At 43.3% G+C, this 23,246-nt stretch overlaps 1 protein-coding gene across 2 annotated transcripts; it reads left to right on the forward strand.

Moving 5' to 3' along the window:
• The first annotated feature begins 5,887 nt into the window (after positions 1-5,887).
• AKIRIN1 (akirin 1) lies at positions 5,888-23,024 on the forward strand. Of its 2 annotated transcripts, XM_043996846.1 has the most exons (5): positions 5,888-6,273; positions 17,387-17,527; positions 19,472-19,606; positions 21,751-21,822; positions 22,665-23,024. In XM_043996846.1, exons 1-5 carry the CDS (start codon positions 6,066-6,068, stop codon positions 22,673-22,675), a joined length of 567 nt encoding a protein of 188 aa, XP_043852781.1. In that variant the 5' UTR covers positions 5,888-6,065; the 3' UTR covers positions 22,676-23,024. The 2 variants fall into 2 exon arrangements, with proteins under 2 accessions (XP_043852781.1, XP_043852782.1); XM_043996847.1 differs by lacking the exon at positions 21,751-21,822.
• Positions 23,025-23,246: the final 222 nt, after the last annotated feature.

Below are 23,246 nucleotides of genomic sequence, written 5' to 3' on the forward strand. Positions count from 1 at the left end.
TCCCTGTGCCTCAGTTATGTAGCCAATCATGTTGGCTCAACTCCATGATGTCACCTACCCTATTGTTCTTTCTTCCTTCCTTTTCTTTTTTCTTCCTTCCTTTTTTTCTTTCTTCCTTTTTTCTTTTTCTTCCTTCCTTCCTTTCTCCATTCAAATACATATTTATTTATTTGTTTGTTTATTTATTTATTTATTACTGAGACCAGGGAAAGACCATAGCTTAAAAAGGCCAAGGTCTCCCACTGTATCTGGGGCCATCTCCAGTCATCCTGATGTATATCTTGCCACTGGACCTAGATGGCTCTGAAGGAGAGAGTGAGATTGGTGACCTTGCACATCCCTCCCTCATTTAAATCCAATTCAGTGCAGGTCATGACATCACCCTGATGTCATGGTCCTCTTTGAGAACAAAGGACAAACAACAGCAACATCTGTCCTCCCCAAAACCTAGAAAAGAGAAGCTGTTCTGTTGCTCAGGGTCTTTGGCTAGAAACCGAGGCAACCATTGACCTATCTTATTCTCAGTTTCATGCATTTATAATAAATTATCTTGCTCAGATAAACATACCTCAGTTTACCCTTTTGTTAAATTTCACTTGCTACATTCTTGTAGTGTTGTTGTTCAGTCATTTTCAGTCATGCCTGATTCTTCATGGCCCTATTTGGAGTTTTCTTGGCAAAGATACTGGAGTGGGTTGCCATTTCTTTCTCATGCTCATTTTACAGACGAGGAACTAAGGCAAATAGGGCTAAGTGACTTGCCCAGGGTCACACAGCTAGTAATTTCTGAGGCCTGATTTGAACTCAGGAAGATGAGTCTTTCTGACTCCAGAGCCTGCTCTCTATCCACTGCACCACCTAACTGTCCTGTTACCTGTATAGCCTTGGACAAGTTCCTTTCCCTCGGCAAGGTAGACAAGCCAATAGAAGGCTGGGCCTGATCCTGGCCTCGAACATTTACTAGTTTTGTCACTTTTGGCAAGACACTTAACCTCTGCCTCAGTTTCCTCATCTGCAAAGTTGGGATAATAATAAGCACCTACCTCACAGGGTTGTTATGGAGACCAGTGAGGTAATATTTGTAAAGCACTTAGCACAGTGCCTAGCATATAGCAGGTGCTTAATAAATGTTTTATTTCCTTCCTTCCTTCCTTCCTTCTCTACACCCCGTGTCCTTTTCTGTGAAGTAAGAAGATTAGATATGATTTAAGGTCCCTTGTAGTTCTAGTTCCTGAGTTGGAAGCAGTAGTTACAATAGACACTGTGCGAGAAGCTGTTCTGTCCTTGTTTGCTTTCCCCCACTCCTACTCTCAATAATCTTCATAATCATTCATTCAACACACATTCAGAACTGGTATCTATCTTGTCCAAAGAACTGTCCTAGAGGTGCCATAAGGTGTAAGAATTGTCTAAGAGGGGGCAGCTATATGGCACAGTAGATAAAGCACCAGCCCTAAATTCAGGAGTACCTGAATTCAAATCCCGCCTCAGACACTTGGCACTTACTAGCTGTGTGACCCTGGGCAAGTCACTTAACCCCCATTGCCCTACAAAAAAAACCAACCAAACAAAACAAAAAAACAAAAAGAATTGTCTAAGATATATTTTTGCCCCAAGGAGTTTATGGTAAACAAGTGCACAGAAAACCATAATATGAGCAAGTGTGCACCAAATACCATGTGAGTGGCATTCCTGGCCAGCTATGAGGCATCAGGAGGCTATGGGGAAAATTGAAATAATCTACAATTGTGAGGAGAAAAAGGTACATAGGCTTGTCCTGTCAGGAATGAAATCTGTTCCTTTCCCTTCTTCCAAGAGATACAAAGAGCTCGAAGGATGCATTTTGAAGCAAAAGAATACAAGAATGCTACTGGGAAGAAGGGGCAACTGGCCCTGACTCTTGGGTGGGACGGCATGTCTGCTATAAGATTTAGAGTTAGCAGATACCCTAAAGACCTTCTAGTCTAACACCTTTTACATATGAAGAAACTGAGGTCTGGAAAGATGACAGGACATGAGCGAGGTCACACAAATAGTAAGAATTGAGATTCTGGGGCAGCTAGGTGGCGCAGTGGATAGAGCACTGGCCCTGGAGTCAGGAGTACCTGAGTTCAAATTCGGCCTCAGACACTTAATACTTACTAGCTGTGTGATCCTGGGCAAGTCACTTAACCCCAATTGCCTCACTAAAAAAAAAAAAAAAGAATTGAAATTCTAACCTAGGTCTACTCATCTCCATATCCAGGGCTTGTTCTATAATATCAGGTCAATAGAAAGAGTAACACGGGCAAGGGCATAAAGGTGGGGAAATGTAGAAAATGTAGAAAAGTAGGTAAAGAACTTTGGTCAGAGCACAGGGTAGTTTAGACAAGGAAGAGGAGAAAAGAATAGAATGCTGAATAGGCCAGCTCAAGTTGGCCCATGAATGGCAGGCTAAAGATTTTGGACTTTAGACAAGAGGAAGCCATTAAAAGTCTCTGAGTATCGAAATAACATGATGGGAGTTATTCCTTGTGAAGACTGATCTGGAAACATATGCAGACGAGATTATAGGGAAAGAAATTGGAGGCAGTAGTTAACACAAGAGGTAGGAAGACCTGGAAGGACATGGTCTCAGTAGGCCAAGAAAAGAGAGTTCTAGAGGCAAGAGATATTATGACTTGGTGACTTACATGGGGCAAAGGAAAAAGGAGTCAAAGGTGCCCAAAAGATTTCTTTGAGGCCAGGTTTTAGAGAATTATCTATACAGTAAATGTATCACATGGGCAGGCTATTAGCTGAGATGACTCCTCTCTCTTTGAGATTCTAAGGGGCTGTAATTAAAAGGAAAAAAGAGAGAGAGAGATCATAGTGGCTAAAGAATTGGTCCTGAACCTTGTCTAGGTTCAAATCCTGTCCCTGATATATATTAGCTATAGGACTCTGGGCCCATCACTTAATCTTTTTCTTTTAAAAAAATGTATTTTGTTAAATATTTCCCAATTACACATAAAACATTTTTAACATTCATTTTTTAAAATTTTGAGTTCCGGGGGCAGCTAGGTAGCACAGTGGATAGAGCACCAGCCCTGGACTCAGGAGTACCTGAGTTCAGATCCGGCCTCAGACACTTACTAGCTGTGTGACCTTGGGCAAGTCACTTAACCCCCATTGCCCCACAAGGGAAAAAAAAAATTTTGAGTTCCCAATTCTCTCTTCCTCCCCTTCCTTTCCCCTTGAGAAGGCAAGCAATATAATATTGATTACACATGTGAAGTCATACAAAATATGTTTCCATATTAGCCATGTTGCAAAAGAAAACATACGAAAAACCTGAAAATTAAAGAAAGTTTTAAAAGTATGCTTCAATCTGCACTCAGAGTTCATCAGTTCTCTCTCTGGAGGTGGTTAGCATTTTTCCTTTGGAATTGTCTCAGATCATTGCCTTGATCAGAGTGTCACTAAATCTCTTAGGGTCCTAAGCAACTTTCTATGACTTTAAATAGCAGAAATGGTTCATATCTGTATTGGTAGAAGTTCCTCAGCTCCTATGAGGAAATAAGTCAGAAGGTAAAGAGGAGATGATAGCCTATTCCATTTAAAGGAGGTATTGAATTCTTCACTTTAATAGAAATGTTGATGCTCTACCACCTTCACAATGAATGTTTTCCTGTAGGATAAAATTTTTTCTCAAGAAATAAATGAGGGGACGTGGCAGCTAGGTAGCGCAGTGGATAGAGCACTGGCCCTGGAGTCAGAAGTACCTGAGTTCAAATTTGGCCTCAGACCCTTGCCACTTACTAGCTATGTAACTCTGGGCAAGTCACTTAACCCAATTGCCTCACCAAAAAAAAAGAAAGAAAGAGAGAGAGAGAGAGAGAAAGGAAGGAAGGAAGGAAGGAAGGAAGGAAGGAAGAAAGAAAGAAAGAAAGAAAGAAAGAAAGAAAGAAAGAAAGAAAGAAAGAAAGAAAGAAAGAAAGAAAGAAAGAAAGAAAGAAAGAAAGGAATGAGGGGAAGCTAGATGGCACAATGGATAAGGCACCAGCACTGTAGTCAGGAGGACCTGAGTTCAAATCCAGCCTCAGCCATTTGACACGTACTAGCTGTGTGACCTTGGGCAAGTCACTTAACCCCAATTGCCTCACCAAAAAAAGAAAGAAAGAAAGAAATGAAAAACTTTCTGGTGGCCGTTTTTCCAAGATGGCAGCCAAAATACCATTTGAAAGGATCAGGAGCAATTACCATTTCATCAGGGCTTCTACCGCAAAACCCCTTAGAAGGCAGGTAGTAAGAGTGATATTATGCCTATTTGACAAAAGAGAAAATAATCTCAGGCTGTGTCCAGATCCACACAGCTGATGATTACAAAGATTACAAGCCCAACCCTCCTTACATACATTCAGTGGCACCATGTTCCCTTGCCCAGGATCACACAAACTTCAACCAATACAGATGTGTACCATCTTTGTTTTTTGTTGACTTTTAGTTGACATTGTTCCCAGCATCTGCACCAATTTACAATCCTTTTGGGGTTATCTCCACCATTTACTAAAAATGAACTCCAAATCATAAAGCTGTTTCTGAATGTTAAGGCATGTGGAGAAACTGGAAAGTAACCAAAAAAGAGCAAGAGAAAGTAGAAAAGAGATATAACATTGATACTGTAAGGAGAGGTCAACAAAGGGTGCTTATGAGAAATGAGAGACTTAATATCTTTTCCCATACAAACATGCTATCGTTGGAAGAGTTAGCCTTATGAAGACCAGTTAATCTCCATCTCCACAGAAGACAACACCAGTTTGTAGTGTAACAAGGGTGAATTTGGTTGACTTCCCAAGTCAAGCATGATGAAACACTAAAACAGGTGGTACAACATGGGGCCTAGTTCTTTAAGGTTCTTAAAGATAGGACAAACATCAATCTTAAATGGCATAGGAGGCAGTGTGGCATAGTTAACCCCATCTATCTGGCTCTGCTAACTTTACAGAGTCACAGCAATTACTTAAGACTTGAAAAGGGACCTAGGACCAACGGACCTAGGCTTAAAGCCCTCTCTACAACATGCCCAACCACTGGGCATCCAATTCAGTCCAATGCGGGGCAACTTAGACGTGTAAAACCTGTACTACTAAGTTTACCCTCTGCGTTTGGTCCTGCCCTCAAGGAGTTCACATTCTAGTAGAGGAAGATGCTAAGCAGTCTGCAGGGATGGGGAATTTATTGGCAGGCAAAGCCTCTCCATTTTGGGTCATAACTACTTTATGATTTGAGGCTAGTCCTTTCTACTTTCCGAGCCTCGATTTCTTTTTTTCTAAAATGGGGGGGGAGGGGGTGCTGGGAGGTGTCTAGACGTCCTTTGGGGATCAAATCCCAGCAGCCTCGATAAAGTCGTCGTCGCTGCCCAGTCGCTGGGTAGGAGTAACCTCGGTTGAGGGCGGGGGTCGTCGGGGGGAGGGGAAAACGGGGTGTGGCGTTTCTCGGGACATGTGTCAGGGTCACCCATCCCCCACTCCCCTGGGCGGCCACGCGGCGCCCCCTGCCGGACGGCGCCCGTGGGAACGCCCGCCCTAGTCCCTGGCTGTGACTTCTCGCCCGGGTCCTGAGTCCGGAGCCGGCGCGAGACCCGACAGGCCCGGATTCCCGGAGCCCAAGAGCGTGGGGGACAGAGGGCGAGACCTTGGGGGAGGGGCGGGGAAAGGAGAAGGAGAGGGGGAGGGGAGCCTACCACCCGGCTGTTGCTTGGTGACCCTGCCCTCTCTCTACCCACCTCCTCCCCCCGCCCTTCTCGGGTATCAGACGGTTCCATTTCCCCAGGAGGGGACGCCCCCCAGCTGAACCTCTCTCGGACAAGCACTGCCGGATGGTTTCACCAGTCTTCCCCCCTATGGATGGTAGAGCGATCTTCGTGACGTCACAGGGGCGGGGCTCGGCGGGGCTGCCGGGTGCGGGAGGCGCCATTGGAGCCGGCTCTGCCCGAGAGCCCCGAGTGGAGGCGCCGGAGCAGGTCGGGCCATCTCGCTGCCGCAGCCGCCGCCCTCCTTCTTCTCCTCCTGGTCCCACTTGTCTTCGTCCTTCGGCCCCCGGGCATGGCGTGCGGGGCAACGCTGAAGCGACCCATGGAGTTCGAGGCGGCGCTGCTGAGCCCCGGCTCGCCGAAGCGGCGGCGCTGCGCCCCCCTGCCGGGCCCCGCGCCGGGCCTGCGGCCCCCGGACACTGAGCCACCGCCGCCGCCTCAGTCCCAGCTCCAGCCGCCGCTGTCCCCGCCCGGCAGCGACCGCCGACTGCGGACCCCGGGTAACAGGGGCGGGCCCTGGGAGTTGGAGTTGGGGCTGGGGCTGGGGCAGGGGCAGGGGCGGCGGCGGAGGAGGGGAAGGGCAAGGGCCCAAAGCCAGAGGCCGGGTTGGGCCAGAGCCGGGGCCGAGGCCCGGGGAGGGGGAGTAGGAACGGGGGCTGGGGACATGGGAGGGGGAAACGGCCGGTGAGCTTTCGACCCAGCCCGGCCCGGTGCGACCCGCCGTGGCCCAGACCTCGGAACGCATTGAGGCCAGGCCTTAAGAAAGAAAAGAAGCACCAAACAGCTGTGCGTCCCTGGGCTCCCGGGGTCCACCCTCTCATCCCTGGTGTGCTGCACACCCATGCTTAGCTACACCAGCTAGGCGATGTTCTGGGGAGGGGGGAAAAGGAGGCGGCTTCGCATTTCAGGAGGCGGGGGCAGGCTGAATTAGAAAAGGGAGCACATCAATACCGTGTCTAGCGATATTGCAGATTATATTAGGGGAACTAAGGCCTTGAGAAGAAAGGGGCGGAGGGGGGCCCTTAAGGGGAGGTGATACAGAAGAGGAGTACGTATTAGAACCCATTTCGGCAAATTCAAAGGGACTGGCCCAGTTTCTTTTGTTAGGAATTTTCTTATGTCAGATCTGGTTTGAAAGCATTAGGCTGGCAGGACTTGGAAATCATTTAAATACCCTAGGATTGTTGTGATTGGATTTGACCTGTAGGTAGTTAAAGAGATAGCCCAAAAAAAAGAGAGAGAAGGGAAGAGCTGCTGTGGGGCTCTCAGCAGAGGCCTTCCTTGGTATAGGAGCCAAGGAATGCATAAAAATTATTTATTTAAAAACGAAATTTAGTTATGTCCAAAGCACTTCCTGAAATAGGAGTGTCAAAAAGAAGTCTTTGGGAAATAACCTTAAAGTATCTAGCCTCCTGATTCCCCAGACTTACAAACTTAGAGCTTCCTTAAACTTATCTTTAACCATTTTTCCACCCCTTTAATCATCAAATTCTGCCATTCCTTCCTTAGAAGTAGATGATTCAATCCGTCTTTCATTTCACTAACCTAATCCAAGCCCTCACCTTCCCATCTAGATTACTGCAATAGTTTTAATCTAGTCCACCCTGCTTTGTGCTGTCAATCTTCCTAAGACATGATTTCATCCTCTCATTCCCTGCTACTTTACAGATCATATCCACATTCCCCATCCTAGCATTACATCAGTTAACCCCATCTTATGTATCTCACTCTTTTCCAAAATTATACATGTTCAGGCCAAACTAGTTTCCTTCCCATCACCCAAATATTGATTCTTTTTTCATTTTTTCACTTTATATTGATCTTGTCTTTACTAGGAAGGGTGCCCTTCCTCTTCCTCATTACTAAACTGAAACTTAACATCATTGGAGACTGAGCTCAAAGCTCAGTCCATTAAATTAACACAATAATCTTACTTTAAATCCCTGCCTTACCACTTAAGGTGCTATTATCATAGGTTTTAGAGCTATCTCTCTCTACTTATTTGAATATTGCCTTAGTATTTTTTCTTGGATTGTTTCAGAGAATGCTGGACTTAATGTTAGAGTATTTCTGGCCGTGCCACAAATTAACTGTGTGACCTTGGAGAAGTTTCTGTGCATCTTTGTGCCTCAGATTCCTTATCTGTAAAAAGAGGAAGATGAATGCTTGCCCCAACTTATCTCAGTATAACATTTAAGTGCGTTCTATATACAAGTCACTTGTGCTAGGTTCTGGGGACACTTAAAATGAAAAAATGACACATTCCCTGCCATCAAGGACCCTCCAGAAGAGGCATCAGGGACAGCCTGCTCAAATAAATGAAAGCAAGAGATATCAAGATGAAATCAGGGAACTGCTCTTAACAGTCCAGTTTTATTGGAACATAGAATGCATGAAGACAAAAATGTGAAATAAGACTGGAAAGGTAGGTTGGAGTTAGATTGTGGAGTTCCTTAAATGCCAGGCTAAGGCATTTGTATTTTTTTCCAAAGTTAATAGAAAGCCATTGAAGGTTTTTGAGTAAGGGAGTAGCTTGGTCTGATCTGTGCCTTAGGTACACTGTTTTAGTTTGCTGTGGGAGAAATGATCCTGGAAAAGGGAAGAGAGACTGAAGTCAAGGAGACCAATTAGGAGACTGTTAAAATAGTCCACACAAAAGATGAACTAGTGTGGGGGCAGTGGAAATAGAGAAAAGAACAAAAGATGTCGTGAAGGTAGAATTTATAGGACTTTGTATCTTAGTAGATTTGAGAGGTGAGGAAAAGGTTCTGAGACTGGAAGGCTAGTGGTACCTTCAAGAGAAATAGGGAAGGAACAGATTCAAGTGGGAAAACAAACTCAGTTTTGGATATGCTGAGTTTTGTAGGCCATTTAGGGAGGAGATGGGCAGTTGGAGATAAGGAACTGAATAATTTAGTGCAGAAATGAGACTTCTGAGAATCAAGTGAGATAATATGTGTAAACATGATTCAAGGAACATAAAGTGCTGTACTTATGTAAAGGAATTATTACAGTGCATATGGCATCTAAGGACAGTCCTGGATGTATTGTAAAGTCAGTAAATGCCTAGTGTATTGAATTTGAAGCATGTAGAAGGCTTCTAGTGTGGTTTTCATATTTTGCATGAGGACCAACCTAGATGAGTTGGAAGAGGCTTATCACCAGTCATAGGATCATCCTGTATTAGGAGCATAGATAGACAGCTAGAAGGAATCTTCAAGGTTCTCCAGTGGAATACTTTCTTTTCTCTTCCCCCCAATCCCCACCCTTTTTTGTTTGTTGGTTGGTTTGCTGATGAAGAAACAACTCCTGAGTGGTTGGGTGACTTGCCCAAGGATACACAAGGAATAAACCAGGATTTGAACCCATGTCCCCTCATTCTAAATCGGTATCTTGCTGGGTCATGACTTTTGAGCTACAGGAGCTCTACCAAGCAGAGGGGTTGTAACTGATATCAGTGGAGGGATGTATCCACACCAAAGAAACGAATCCTCAAAGTAAATATGACCATATAGATACAAATGGGAGCACAACTGGAGGATCCTAGAATCTCAGAACCAGAGGAAACCTTACCCACACCTGAACAGGAATCCCCTCCACAACATCCCCAGTGGTAACTGTCCATTCTTTGCTTGAATATCCTTCAGCAGTGTAGGGCCTTCAGTCATGACGTGGTCTCATTAATAGTAGGAGTGTGCTTTTCATTATAGTGAACTGATCTCTACTGTTCTTTTGTTCCTGGTTCTTGTTTCTGAGGTGTCAGCCACAAGTCTGTGACAGTCCTGCAGTTATTTGATAGTGGCCATCTCCCCCAAGGCTTCTTTTCTCAAGGCTGAGCATACCCAGTGCTTTGAGTTAGTCCTCTATGGCCATTCTATTTGCCCTGATATACCCAGCATGTCAGCACCCTTCCACAAATCCAACAGTAAACACAATATCCTGGAGAGATGCCTGGCCAGTACAGAAAACAGCAGGACTATTAGCACCTCCATTCTGGATATCTTGACTTTGATTTATGTAGCCTAAAATAGAATTGGTTCTTTTGTCTACCATGTCACATAGTTGGTTAGTGTTGAGCTCATCACCCCCTGAAAGTCCTAGGGTTTTTTTCTCATTTCTTTCTATCCTGGGTTTAGCCTACTGCTTTGAGGATCCATTCTAGCTAGTTACTCAGTCATTTATACTGAAAATAATTTAAGTTCAGTAATGAAATAACACATAATTACTGAGGGCTCACCATTCAGGGGATATTTTGTATGAATGGAGCCTTTGGAATTAAAAAAGAAAACCTTTGATTCCAGAGTGGAAGACTGAAAGCATATGGGGTAAAAGTGGGAGAAGTAGTTATTTTGCTGCATGTACAAATGAAACCAACCTCGTGAAGAATTCATTTTTAAATCACTAATTCTTTGCAGATGTTCCAGGATGGCAATAGCTATCACAAAGGTTTCAGTTTAAGGGTTGTCAAGCTTCACCAAAAAAACTTCTTAAAATAACTCATTTTACTTCAAAATAATTTGAAAAATGCCATACAGCTCTTTTTGTGAGAGAAATTATAACATCAAACAATATGTTATCTGTATTCTAAAAGTGAATTTGGGGCAGCTAGGTGGCGCTGCAGATAAAGCACTGACCCTGAATTCAGGAGGACCTGAGTTCAAATCCGGCCTCAGACACTTAACACTTACTAGCTGTGTGACCCTGGGCAAGTCACTTAATCCTCATTGCCCTGCCCCCTCCCCCCAAAAAGTGAATCTGTCGTCCTTCCTCAAGGGTGTGAGTGTTGGTCCATTGAACAGCAACAGTAAGTCTCATGCCCTATGTTTCCATCTTTGCCCAGATAGATAGATAGATACATACATACATACATACATACATACATACATACATACATACATACATACATACATACATACTGCTGGGCTGTTTCCAGGAACCTTTGGACTTCATGCAAGCTGCTTGTGGGATCCAGTAGGATATCTCATTGCCAAATAGTTCAAGAATTATTGATTTCAGTGTTTCTATTATTGCCACTTACAAGAAAGAAGGATTTTTTTTTCCTTAAAAGATACCCTTTAGTGCTTTGTATAGTTTCAACTTCTGGATATGGGTGCTGGGTGGTATGTTAAAAGCTAGTGTGCGGTCTCTTTTTCTTTTAAAATCACCTCTAAATACAAATGATGTTTCCTGATCTATATGCCATTTCAGGGTTGTTATTGGTCAGTCTTTTGGAGTGCAAGGGATTTGCCTTCCCAGTTTATTCACCTTGTAGCTGCAATGGCAGCTGGTAGTTGATGAAAGACCTTCTGTTCTCCAGAGCATTTGTTCTCCTCACACTTGTCCTTTCTTGTCTTTGCATTTCTTTACATATTTGTGCTGAATCTCACAATTCTTTGGTCTTGGGACAAAAGAGAGGAGGACCTCATAGTTTCAGTGAGCCAAAATTAGAGTCGTTAAGAACTTTTGAATGAAAACTCTGCTAAAATTATATTCTTTTAGAAGACTATTCAAGCCAAGAACGATGAGTATACATGGCTTAGTCTTAAATAAATAAGACTACCCTAACCTTCTTTGGGGTTTCATTTGTTTATAAATCTGAGGCCCTTGTGTATGCTTTCTAAATGGGAAAGTGAATACTTGGGAACCCAGAAGGTTCACTAGGAAAAGAAGGGAGAGAATGAGAGATAGACAGAGACACAGTTGTGCGTCTGTGTGTGTGTGTATTTCAAACTTTGGCATAGCTATAGAGCTGATTTTTATTCTTTTTGTATTACTAGCTTAAATCCATGTGGTTCAACAAACATCAAACTGCCCTGGACCACGGTGATTGGTACAGCAGAGACAGACTATGACATCCCAGGCCCCGCCCTCCACCCCATTTGTTTTTTTTAATCATCCCTGCTCTTAAGGAGCTTGTTAGCTACTGGGATACACCACATATTCAAAATCCGTATGACTCAAGGTAGAATATGGTAGGGGCAAAGGAGGGTCCAGGCAAAATGATTTAACCACTGGAGAAGAGAGCTCTTATTTGTAATAAAAATAGACATCTAAATTGATTGCTAAATAACAGCCGGGGTGTAGATAACACTTAAAAAAAAAACAACGAAGTATTTTATAAAACTTGTGAAGCATTTTTCCTGAAACAACCTGTGAATTTGGTATTGCCATCGGCCCTGTCTCCATTATAAAATAGATGAGGAAATTGAGGCTCAAAGCAGCAGGAATCTGCCCTGCCCTGGAGCTCAGGCTTTGACCCTTTTCTCTGAACTCATGAAAGGGGAGGGGTTCTGGGCTCCAGAAGTATCCTGGCCACATGTACTTGGCTCCTTTGAATTTTTCCAAAACATTCCTTAAAACCTTTTGGTAAAAGAAGTAGCAATAATACTAATTATAGCTCACCTTTCTGTAGCACTTGAAAATTCATGCTCATGACAAATCTGTCTGGTGAACAGTGCAGATATTATCTCTTTGGGGGGGGGGGGGCGTGAGGTAATTGGGGTTAAGTGACTTGCCCATGGTCACACAGCTAGTTAAGTGTCAAGTGTCTGAGGCTGAATTTGAACTCAGGTCCTCCTGAATCCAGGTCCGGTGCTTTATCCACTGTGCCACCTAGCTGCCCCCTTGCCTCCATTTTATATGAGGAAACTGAGCCTTGGTACCTTGAGGTGCCTTGCCTGAGACCACAAAACTACAGACTGTCAGAGCTGAGCTTTTTGACAGTACTCTTTCTCTTACAGTGTTCTGCAGTTGCTTTTCCTAATGAAGTGCTAAAGAGGAGAATCGTTACTTAAGGTGTCCTTACCCACTTTGAAAGACAATAAAAATAATGACTAGAAAGCTCATTTTCTTCCTTTGTTCATTCAACAAATAAAGCTGGCTTCAGTTATCTCCTCAGGCCTTTTCCAGCTGTGCAACCCAAGGAGTCAGTCCTCTCTGGGCCTTGGTTTTCTTAGCTGTAAAGTATCAGCTATTTTAATAGCTCTACCTCAAAAGGTTATTGTGAAGATCAAATGAGGTGATATAGATATATACAGAGCTTTGCAAACTTTAAAATGTTTTACAAATGCTAGTAGTTATTTATTAATTGTATAAGGATAATGCTAAATATTGTAGAGGAGACAGAAAATAAAAGTCACTGTCCTCATAGAGCTCACAGTATAGTGGAGGGAGAAAAACATTTGTGCAAATAGCCACAGTATAAGATAGGATGTGCAGGACAGTGGAGAAGTATACAGTGCTATGATCAGAGATGCAAGAGACTTCTTCCTGAGGACACCAGGGCAATAGAGAGGAAGGGGAGGGAGGCAGAGGCAGTGTGGTGTGATGGAAAGAAACTAAGTTTGGATCCTGCCTCTGAAACTTACAAGCTGTGTTACCAAGGGCAAGTCATTTCACTTCTGAGCTCTCACTTTGTCATACTTACACTTAAGGTGCTAGCTATATGCATGTGTGTCTTTCAGAATAGACTGAATTTGACAGGCTTGAAAGGACCAGTAGAAATTAGCAGTGCTGACAGGTGAAAACATGAACATCCCTCAAATACATTTAGCTGATTTAGTCTAGTTTCCTGAAAGAATTAGAATTGGGTTGCTCTTGTTCAGTGTGTTCAGAACCTAAAGGAAATGGCCACTTTTTTTTTTTATTTTGGTTAAACCAGTGCATAGACTACCCTTTCAAAACTACAGGGTTGGGGGCAGCTAGGTGGCGAAGTGGATAAAGCACTGGCCCTGGATTCAGGAGGGCCTGAGTTCAAATTTGACCTCAGACACTTGACACGCACTAGCTGCGTGACCCTGGGTAAGTCACTTAACCCTCATCGCCCTGCAAAAAACAAACAAACAAACAAAAACCTACAGGGTCCAGGAACATTTGAAGCATTCAGAGAAAGAGGAGAAGTTAGCAATATCTAATAGAGAATTTTTCGTAACTCACTCATGTAGTGTGTTATGGTTTGCAAAACGCTTGAAAATGGTGGGGGCAGTGGGAAGTAAAACACTGAGGTAGAAGTGGGAGAACAAATACCTTGAGGAAATAGTCAGTGCTGTATGGAAGGAAAAAACTGAAGAAATCAGAAGATGCTGGAAAGCATGTAAAGGGAACCTTGACAGAGGTTCATTCATTACCTATAAAACTCCTTTGTGGTCAGACAGGTTCAATGAATGTTGACTTTTGAACTCTCACTTAAAAATTAAAATTAACAATAATATAGTATATACAAAAGTACCAGAACATTACTTGTTGGGCTCTGTGAAAGAGTGAGAGAGAGAGAGAGAGAGAGTGTGTGTGTGTGTGTGTGTGTGTGTGTGTGTGTGTGTGTGTGTGTGTACACTTTTCATTTTCTCATAAGCAGGGATTATTGTCCTGATGGTTACTGATATCTTTAATGCATGATTTTAGCCATATGGGTATTATTCTACCCTTACAGATTGCAACCCCTCTCTGACCTTTTAACTTTACATGTGCAGGTCATTGTTGGTAACACAACAGTTGTTTGGTTTGTGGTGTTCCATGAGTGCCAGGCATATGTCATCACCAGGAGATTGATTAGAGAGATGGGCTTTTGCTGCGATATGCAGTTTAGTATGATTGAAAGCTTTCCAGTTTCCTGGTAGTGATCTAGCTTGCACATGCTCCCCAATTCTGGGATCAACTCATTGTCCATCTGCAGTACCTGTCCAGGATCTTGGTAGATTAATTATGGACTACCATCCAGGGTTGTAAGAATAACATAGTCTGTAAATCACTCAAAGTCAATAGTCAGTGAACTTTTATTCCACTTCTGCTATGTTCCAGGCACCATACTAATCCCTGGGGATACCAATGTGGAAAAGATAGTTCCTGCATTTAGGGAAGCCACACTTAGTAAGGGAGAAAACAAATGAAACAAAGATCAAAACCAGAGGGACTGGGGCAGCTAGGTGGCGCAGTGGATAGAGCACCAGCCCTGGAGTCAGGAGTACCTGAGTTCAAATCCCACCTCAGACACTTGACACTTATTAGCTGTGTGACCCTGGGCAAGTCACTTAACCCCAATTGCCCCACCCAAAAAAAGGCAGAGGGGGTGGGGGAATTGGTGACGTCAAGTTCAAAATGATTGCAGCTGGGTGGGAAATGAAGCGATGTCTGAAGAAATCCTGAGATTCTTTCAAACTAGTATTGTGGCATAGTGAAATGAGTACCGAATTTAGTTTTGGAAAACGGGTTAAAATCCATCCTCTGCTACTTACTGTCTGTGTGATCCTCAGCAAATTCTTTTTGGGCCTGTTTCTTAATCCTTAAAAATGAAAGGACTAGGGGGCAGCTAGGTGGTGCAGTGGATAGAGCACTGGCCCTGGATTCAGGAGGACCTGAGTTCAAATCTGGCTTCAGACACTTAATACTTACTAGCTGTGTGACCCTGGGCAAGTCACTTAGCCCCAATTGCCTCACTTAAAAAAAAAAAAAGAAAGAAAGGACTAGACTAGATGATCTTTAAGGGACCTTTCCAAGCTTAAATCCTATCAACCTAAATGCTTACTACTCAGCGTTCTGTGTTGGCATTGCACATGGAGATTAGTAATGTATTACAGTCAATCTTTAATTGACTTTAAGTTACTTTAAGTATTTTCAATAAAGTTACTTGTTAACTTTAATAATAGATATTTATATAAAACTTTAAGATTGTTACATTGCTCTGCATAAATCATCTCATTTAAGCCTCACAGCAACCCTATGAGGTAGGTTCTACAGTTATCCCCATTTCTTTTCTTTTCTTTTCTTCTTTTCTTTTTTTTTGGTGGGGCAATTGGTTAAGTGACTTGCCCAGGATCACACAGCTAGTAAGTGTCAAGTGTCTGAGCCCAGATTTGAACTCAAGTCCTCCTGACTCCAGGGCTGGTGCTCCATCCACTGCACCACTTAGCTGCCCCCAGTTATCCCCATTTCACAGATTGAAAAGCCAAGCCTCAAAGAGGTTCTTTCTTGCCCATGGACTCACAGCTTGTTGATATCGGGGTGAGATTTGAATCAAGGCCTCTGACTGAAGACTATCATATTATTCACTAGATGATATTGCCCTTGGGTGTTCTGAATTTGTACCAAATACAGGTCATCTTGTGGTCCCAGGGACCGTGTTGCAATCTACTCAATTAATTGCAGGCACTTAGATCTTCTAAGCCTTACCTGTCAGTGTCCAAGTCAAATAGACAGTGGTAGACCCTTTGGGCCAAGTATTGCCCATTCTAATCGTATCCTTCCACCTAGGCTCAAAACAGCCCAGTAGGAGAGGCAGGGTAACTTGCTGGCCCTGTGGGTGGTATGAAATGACTGAGCATCCTGCTTCCCTTCCACATCTTACATATACCCTTTGCATTACCCTGTGTCTATACACAATTCAAATTCTCAGCATCACCAGTGATCAGAAAGACTTCAGAGAAACCAAAAGTAGATGATCATCAAGAAAAGTGTGGAGAACCCTGTTGTAAATGGTACCTAGCTGGGCTGCTCAGTATTCCGTAGGCATGGGCTCCCTAGTCAAAGAAAAATGGGAAATTGAGGTGCTATTATAAGGGGATGGAAGGCAAGATGGTGTAAGAAAAATGCACTTGTACTTTGGGAGGCCAAACAGTCCAAGACAAGTCCTCACTTGGCATCTTCCTAAGTGTGCAGCCTTAAGGAGTGGGGTGGGTTTTTTTGGTTCTTTTGGTTTTGCTTTTTGTGGGGCAATGAGGGTTGTGACTTGCCCATGGTCACACAGCTAGTAAGTATCAAGTATCTGAGGCTGGATTTGAACTCAGGTCCTCCTGAATCCAGGGCCAGTGCTTTATCCACTGTGCCGTCTAGCTGCCTCCCGGAGTGTTTTATAAACCTAAAGTATTATATAAAAGAACTGATATTTATTCATTCATTCATTCATTTATTTTGGCAGGGCAATGAGGGTTAAGTGACTTGCCCAGGATCACACAGCTAGTGTCAAGTGTCTGAGATCGGATTTGAACTCAGGTCCTCCTGAATTCAAGGCCAGTGCTTTATCCACTGCGTCACCTAGCTACCCCAAAAGAACTGATTGAACATAGCACATGCTATTTTTCACTTTCTTTTTTTATTCTTTTATTCAAGTTCCCTAGTACAAAATGACTAATATGGTAATGTTTTACATAATTGCACATGTATAATCTATATCTGATTGCTTACTGCCTTGGGAGGGGAGGGAGGGAAGGAGGGATAAAATTTGGAACTCAGAACTTTATATTAAAATGTTTATTTTTTTTTTTAAAGGAAAGGAGATTGTGGTACATATGTACTTTTAGGAAATGCCCCAAATTTAGTTAGACAAAGGAAATCTTTGTCCCTTCTCTCCTGCTGAACTAGGATTTCTTAACCATTTGGTGTGTCAGGCCCCATTGGCAGTCTGGTGAAGGAGCCTGTGGACCCCTTCTCAGAATCACGTTTGGGTTTTTTTGTTTGTTTTTAAGATACATAAAACACATAGGAGTAAAAGGAAACCAATTCTTTTGAAATTCATTTTTCAGAATTTGTAAAAAAGATAACAGGCCCTAGATTAAGAACTCATGCTGTAAAAGTTTGAGGAGAAAGATACAGTGAGTTTTCTTTTTTTCTTTTTTCAATTAGAGCAAATATTTCAGAACATCAAACAAGAATATAGCCGCTATCAGAGGTGGAGACAATTAGAAGTTGTCCTTAATCAGAGTGAAGCCTGCACTTCAGAGGGTCAGTCACACTCTTCAGGACTTACAGCACCGAGCTCACCAGGTAAGAAGGGTACAGGTTTAAAATTCCTTTTGTTTACAGTCATAGGGTTTTCATTGACCTTTCAGATTTAGTATTCATTTTACTTCAGCAAGCTACATATGTGCATATATCCATTTTGGAGAAATATTTTTTAGTTGAGTTTAAAAATGAAAGTCAGGTTTTTAAGTTATTTTAGTAACACTTTTTTTTTTTTTTGGTGAGGCAATGGGGTTTAAGTGACTTGCCCAGGGTCACACAGCTAGTAAATGTCAAGTGTCTGAGGCCAGATTTGAACTCAGGTATTCCTGAATCCAGGGCTGGTGCTCTATCCAGTGAGCCACCTAGCTGCCCCCTTTTATGTTAATTTAGGAATTTGCCCAGTAACTGTTATAAGTTAGAGCCACCTGAGAGATGCCTCTCTATGTAGTCACACTCCACAAAAGATAGTGCTGACCAGTGATGGCTCAGTCACTGCCAAGTCATTAATGCAGTACTTGTAAATACTGGTGAAAAGTGGTGGAACCCAATGGTAATATTGTTGCTATGGGATTAACTCCTCCTCATCCACAGCCTCATTTCGCTTCAAGTATTTTCATTGAACCAATAAATCACATTTGTCAAGGTCTGCTTGTCTTTGCACAAGCCAGATGCCCAAAGTGCTGTCTCTTCATACTAGTGGAGTGCACTAGGGTGATAAACTGCATGCTATCTCTAGTAATGTTTTATATGGCTTAATATTATTAGTAATCAGAGGCCAGCATAGAATCACAGTATACTGTTTCATGGGAGTGAGGTGACCATTTGTCAGAGAATTCTCATTTCAGACAAGGGTTGTATTATTTGCTCCTCTGAGCTCCTTTTCAGCCCCTAGAGACTGGTTCTGAGGTAGAGATGGTGATAATCACTGATGCGTAGGCTTTCAGAGATTGATTCCATCGCATATATTTTTCCGCTAAGAACTTGCCTGTCCTCCAATTTTTTTTTTAAGTGAGGCAATTGAGGTTAAGTGACTTGCCTAGGGTCACACGGCTAGTAAGTGTTAAGTGTCTGAGGCCGGATTTGAACTCAGGTCCTCCTGACTCCAGGGCCAGTGCTCCATCCACTGTGCCACGTAGCCGCCCCTGTCCTCTAAATTTATTAAAAAGCATGGAATGTGCTGTGGACTTCGGCTTTATTTATTTATTTGTTTGTTTGTTTGCTTGCTTGCTTGCTTATTTATTTATTTACTTACTTATATATATTTTTTATATATATATAATTTTATTTATTTATTTTTTTGCTGGGCAATGAGGGTTAAGTGACTTACCCAGGGTCACAGCACTAGCAAGTGTCAAGTGTCTGAGGTCGGATTTGAACTCAGGTCCTCCTGAATCCAGGGCTGGTGCTCTATCCACTGCACCACCTAGCCACCCCACCCCACACTTTGGCTTTTTTGATCATCTTGGCCAGCCCCCTTCACTCCCTGGACCTCAGTTTCCTCACATTAAGAAGAAATTGGACTAGTTGATATATGGGATCCTGGACATCTAGGCCAGCCCCTCAATCTCCTTTGCACCACACCACCTTCCTCCTTCATGAGGTCTCTTTCTGCTTTGTCACAGTCTCACTTTTGCTTTAAAGCCTGATCTATTTGTTGAAGTCTTTCAAAGCTTTTTTGGTAACATCCAAGCATTAAATGTGTGCCACACTTGATTCTGTTAGAACCATTCTCCAAGCTATGTTTGTATAACGGTCTGCAGTTCTCAGGCTTTAGTATATGTGCTCTCAATCAATTGCAATAACCTTGTGAATTAAACAGCACCAGGATTTTTCAACCTCATTCTCCATATGAGGAAACCAAGGCTCAGGACCCAAGGTCTTGCGGCTCACAAGAGGCAGAACACAACACTGCTCTTTCTCTAAGCTTTGGAACTTAAGGGAGAGTTTGGCAGCAGCTCCACAGACTTTGTGTTTTACTTTGTTTAGGTTCATCCTGGATGAAAAAGGACCAGCCAACATTTACATTACGGCAAGTGGGAATATTGTGTGAACGTCTCTTAAAAGACTATGAAGATAGAATTCGGGAGGAATATGAGCAAATCCTCAATACAAAATTAGCAGGTGAGTTGAGGTGGTGCTATACTGATGCAAGTAGAGTTTTCCATGAAATAGTAACTGCCATAGTGTTTTCACTGGTACAGATATGAGTTTGTTTTCTAAGGTATCACCTTTGGCTGCTGAGGCACATGGTTTTGCTATCATTTTCTAGTTGTTGGTTTCATGTTATGCACATAAATATCCTGTGTGTACAAAGTCACTCAGATACTGACTTGACCTGGTTGGTGTGAATGACAAGGAGTGTATTGTGGCACTCGTTCAGCTATGGCACTTTACAGATACGTGGCAGAGGCCGGGGGCGGGCTGCCCCCTAACCAGTCCTCGGCCTTGGAGGTCAGACCATTCAGGTCAGGCTGGAATGGGTTTCTTGGTAGAGAAAGAGGCAGAGGTAGGAACTGCTTAGGGACTGTGACTGAGACAGTGCCACGGTGTCCTAATTTAGGGCCCCCAATGGCCTGCAGCCTTTAGCAAGTCACTTCACTTCTGTCCTCAGACTCCTCAGCATTCTCACCTTGTATTTGGATGGTACTTGACAGACTTAAATGTGATGTGGTGCTATTTGGTATAAGGGAGTGAAAAAAGCCCGAGTGAAATTAAAGGAGCGCGATAGGGGAGAAATTAGCTGGGCTCGAGGACTTTATGAAGTTCTAAAGCAGATGATTTTTAATTTGACATAGAGCAGAACAGCGGCTAGTCAGGAAAGGATTTGAAAAAGGAAACCGAGTTAGAGGGTTTAAGTAGATACTTCCTCTGCCTCTGGCCACCTACATGGAATTTGGCTGGGAGAGACTTGAAGGAATCATCTAGTTCAGCTCCCTCATTTTATAGATGAGGATGTTGGGGGCCCAAGGAATGGCCCTCAGAGACTTTCCCAAAGTTACAAAGCTAATATGGGACTGAGAGCTAGGATAGAAGCTCAGGCCCTCCAATTCTCAATCCAGTACCCTTTCCCCTCTACCTGCTAGACTGCTTTAATTACCTTCTCTGCCTAGATTCCTCCAGTGTTTTGTCACTGACCTTCCTCTGTCTAAAGTCACAGGTCTTTATTTAGTCAGTGCTGTAATTGTCCATTTTTGCAGAGGGCCACTGTAGGTAGGCCTGAGGATTAAGGGAGACTGGAGTGTGGGGAAAGTAAAGGAAGGGTGGGGGTGGGAAGGAGTAACAGAGAAGAGAAAGAGACCTTTGGCAGGAGGGGAGAGGGCTAAGAACAGCTGGCTCAGGCGTACTCTCACAGCTCTCATTTTCTATATTCTTCCCTTCACACACCAGGTCAGGGATAGAGTAGAGGACCCTCTGAGCTTTTTTTTTTTTTTTTTTTAGTGAGGCAATTGGGGTTAAGTGACTTGCCCAGGGTCACACAGCTAGTAAGTGTTAAGTGTCTGAGGCCGGATTTGAACTCAGGTCCTCCTGACTCCAGGGCCGGTGCTCTATCCACTGCACCACCTAGCTGCCCCCCTCTGAGCTTTTAAGAGTCTCTGACAGCCCTCTTCCCAGTAACTGCATGTTCAGTTATTCATTCCCCACCCCTCTCCTTGCACTCCCATTCAGGTCAACCCCTTCTCTCTCCTTTGTGTCCACTTGTCCAACTTCTGGCTCTAAGCCTAGGCCTCCTCTGCTTCCTTCCCTATGCCCCCTTGTATCTGTCAGGATGTTTTCCTGCTTTCTGGTCAGTTTCACCTTGGAACTCCCTCCCCCAAAGAAGCCTTTCCCAGTCAGCTGGGAAGTGGCTGGCAGGGTTTTCACTGTTGTTATTTGCCCTGCTAACCATCCTCCATTCACCCTCTGATATTCCCTTGGGCTCTGTGTGGAGAAAGGAGTGATGCAAAGAGGGGGTACAGCTTGCAGTTTGTCTTGATCAGTGTTCTCTAGTATGTACACTGTCAGTGCATGACTTTCTGTTTATGAAGGCACTCAGCAAAGGTTTGCTCTTAAAGACAGAGAGGCAGTTAGGAAAATAACACTCTTTCAAATACCAGAAGACCAAAGTGAGCACCTGGCAACTGGTTATAGAGGAAGGGGCAGGTCCTAGGCTGGCTATAGGAGGACTGGCGGGCTTGGAGACCAACTTGAATGTGGGGAAAGGAGTCTGTGGAGTTGATTAGAACCCTGAGATTCAATGCATGGAACGGTATCTTTTCCCCTCATAGAACAATATGAATCTTTTGTGAAATTCACACATGATCAGATCATGCGACGATATGGGACAAGGCCAACAAGCTGTAAGTGATTCCTCTGACTCATTTGTCAGGGTCATCTTTATCTTTTCTTTTTCCAAAAATTCTAAAGAGTAAAGATTTTTACATTGTGTGCCCTTAGACCCATAGGGTCTTCTGCTGAGGGCAGTGGTGAAACTGGGCCAGGCCCCTCTGCAACACAAGGTGCCAGGTAATTTAATGCCCCAGCCCTTTTAGGGCAGGTGCCTTTTCCCTCCTCCCATTGATGTGAATGCTATGAAAAAAGGCAATTAAACCCACCCAAGAAATCCAAATTATACTTTTTCCAGATTTAAATCCATCAGTTTGGTCCCTTGACTTAATTTTTTCATTCAGTGCTCAGGATTTCTTGATTGTGAAGATGATGGAACTTGCAGATACCTAAAGTTTACTTGAGTACATCAGGGGTCTGTGATTTCCTCATGATGGGTCCTCCCTCCATCAGGTTAGACTTGCAGTCCTCCTTTACTTTAGGAGATGGTCATCTTGAGCTGCTGGGGCTGAAAAATTCCTTCCCTAGTATCTGATTGATCCTCTGGCAGAGAAGTTTCTCCAAACTTACCTTAGATGGCTCTTGGAAAACAGACCCAAGGTTAGTACTTAGACCACTGACACAGCATTAAGAGCCTCGTAGCACAAATGGACACTGGTGGAAGCCTAAAGTTCTAACGTAGTCAAAGAAAGTGCAGAAGAAATGGGCCCAAGTTCATTTGATTAAATCTTGAGAGTTTTCCTTCCAGTGAGTAGTAAAACCAGTATGCCATAGAGTGTTCTGCCTGTATTTCCATGTGTATATCCAGGAAGAACAAGGCTGTGTTTTTACTGATAATTGCCCTCTCTTTTTGCAGATGTGTCTTGAATTTTCTTTGCATATCTGGGTACCTGGTCTGACCTCAAGAGATGGCTGCTGTACACTTTTGCAACTGGTTTGATATCACATTTCAGCTCCAACTTTGCATCCTGAGAACACTTAAAATATCTCTGCAGGTCCATTTTTATATCACTTGAAAGACCTTGAAACTTTCTAGTTGCCACAAAGCATAACTTTCTTTTCTGCTCAGCCAATAAACAGCTGTGCCCTACCATGAGATTTCCCAAACACAAAATACATGGAGCAGCAGTTTAGCAACGTAAGCCTTTATTGGCGCTAAGCAGATGGAACGTCTCCCCAAGCCCAGTTCTGTAAGGGGTGTGTGTGTGTGTGTGTGTGTGCGTGCGCGCGCGAGTGGGTGTGTGTGTGTATATGTGGGTGTGTTTTTTAAGTTATTATTTGTACTGTGCAAATTTTCTGATCTTGGGGATCCTGGCTGTGAATTTGATGCACGACAATTATGGTTAGAAGCATTTTTTGGTCTACAAGGATCAATAATGTTTTGGTGACCATAGAAGTTATAACCGTGGATTGTTTTGTGTGTAGCTATTATTGTTAA

Source organism: Dromiciops gliroides, chromosome 3 (genome assembly GCF_019393635.1).
Source record: "Dromiciops gliroides isolate mDroGli1 chromosome 3, mDroGli1.pri, whole genome shotgun sequence".
NCBI classification, from domain to species: Eukaryota; Metazoa; Chordata; class Mammalia; order Microbiotheria; family Microbiotheriidae; genus Dromiciops; species Dromiciops gliroides.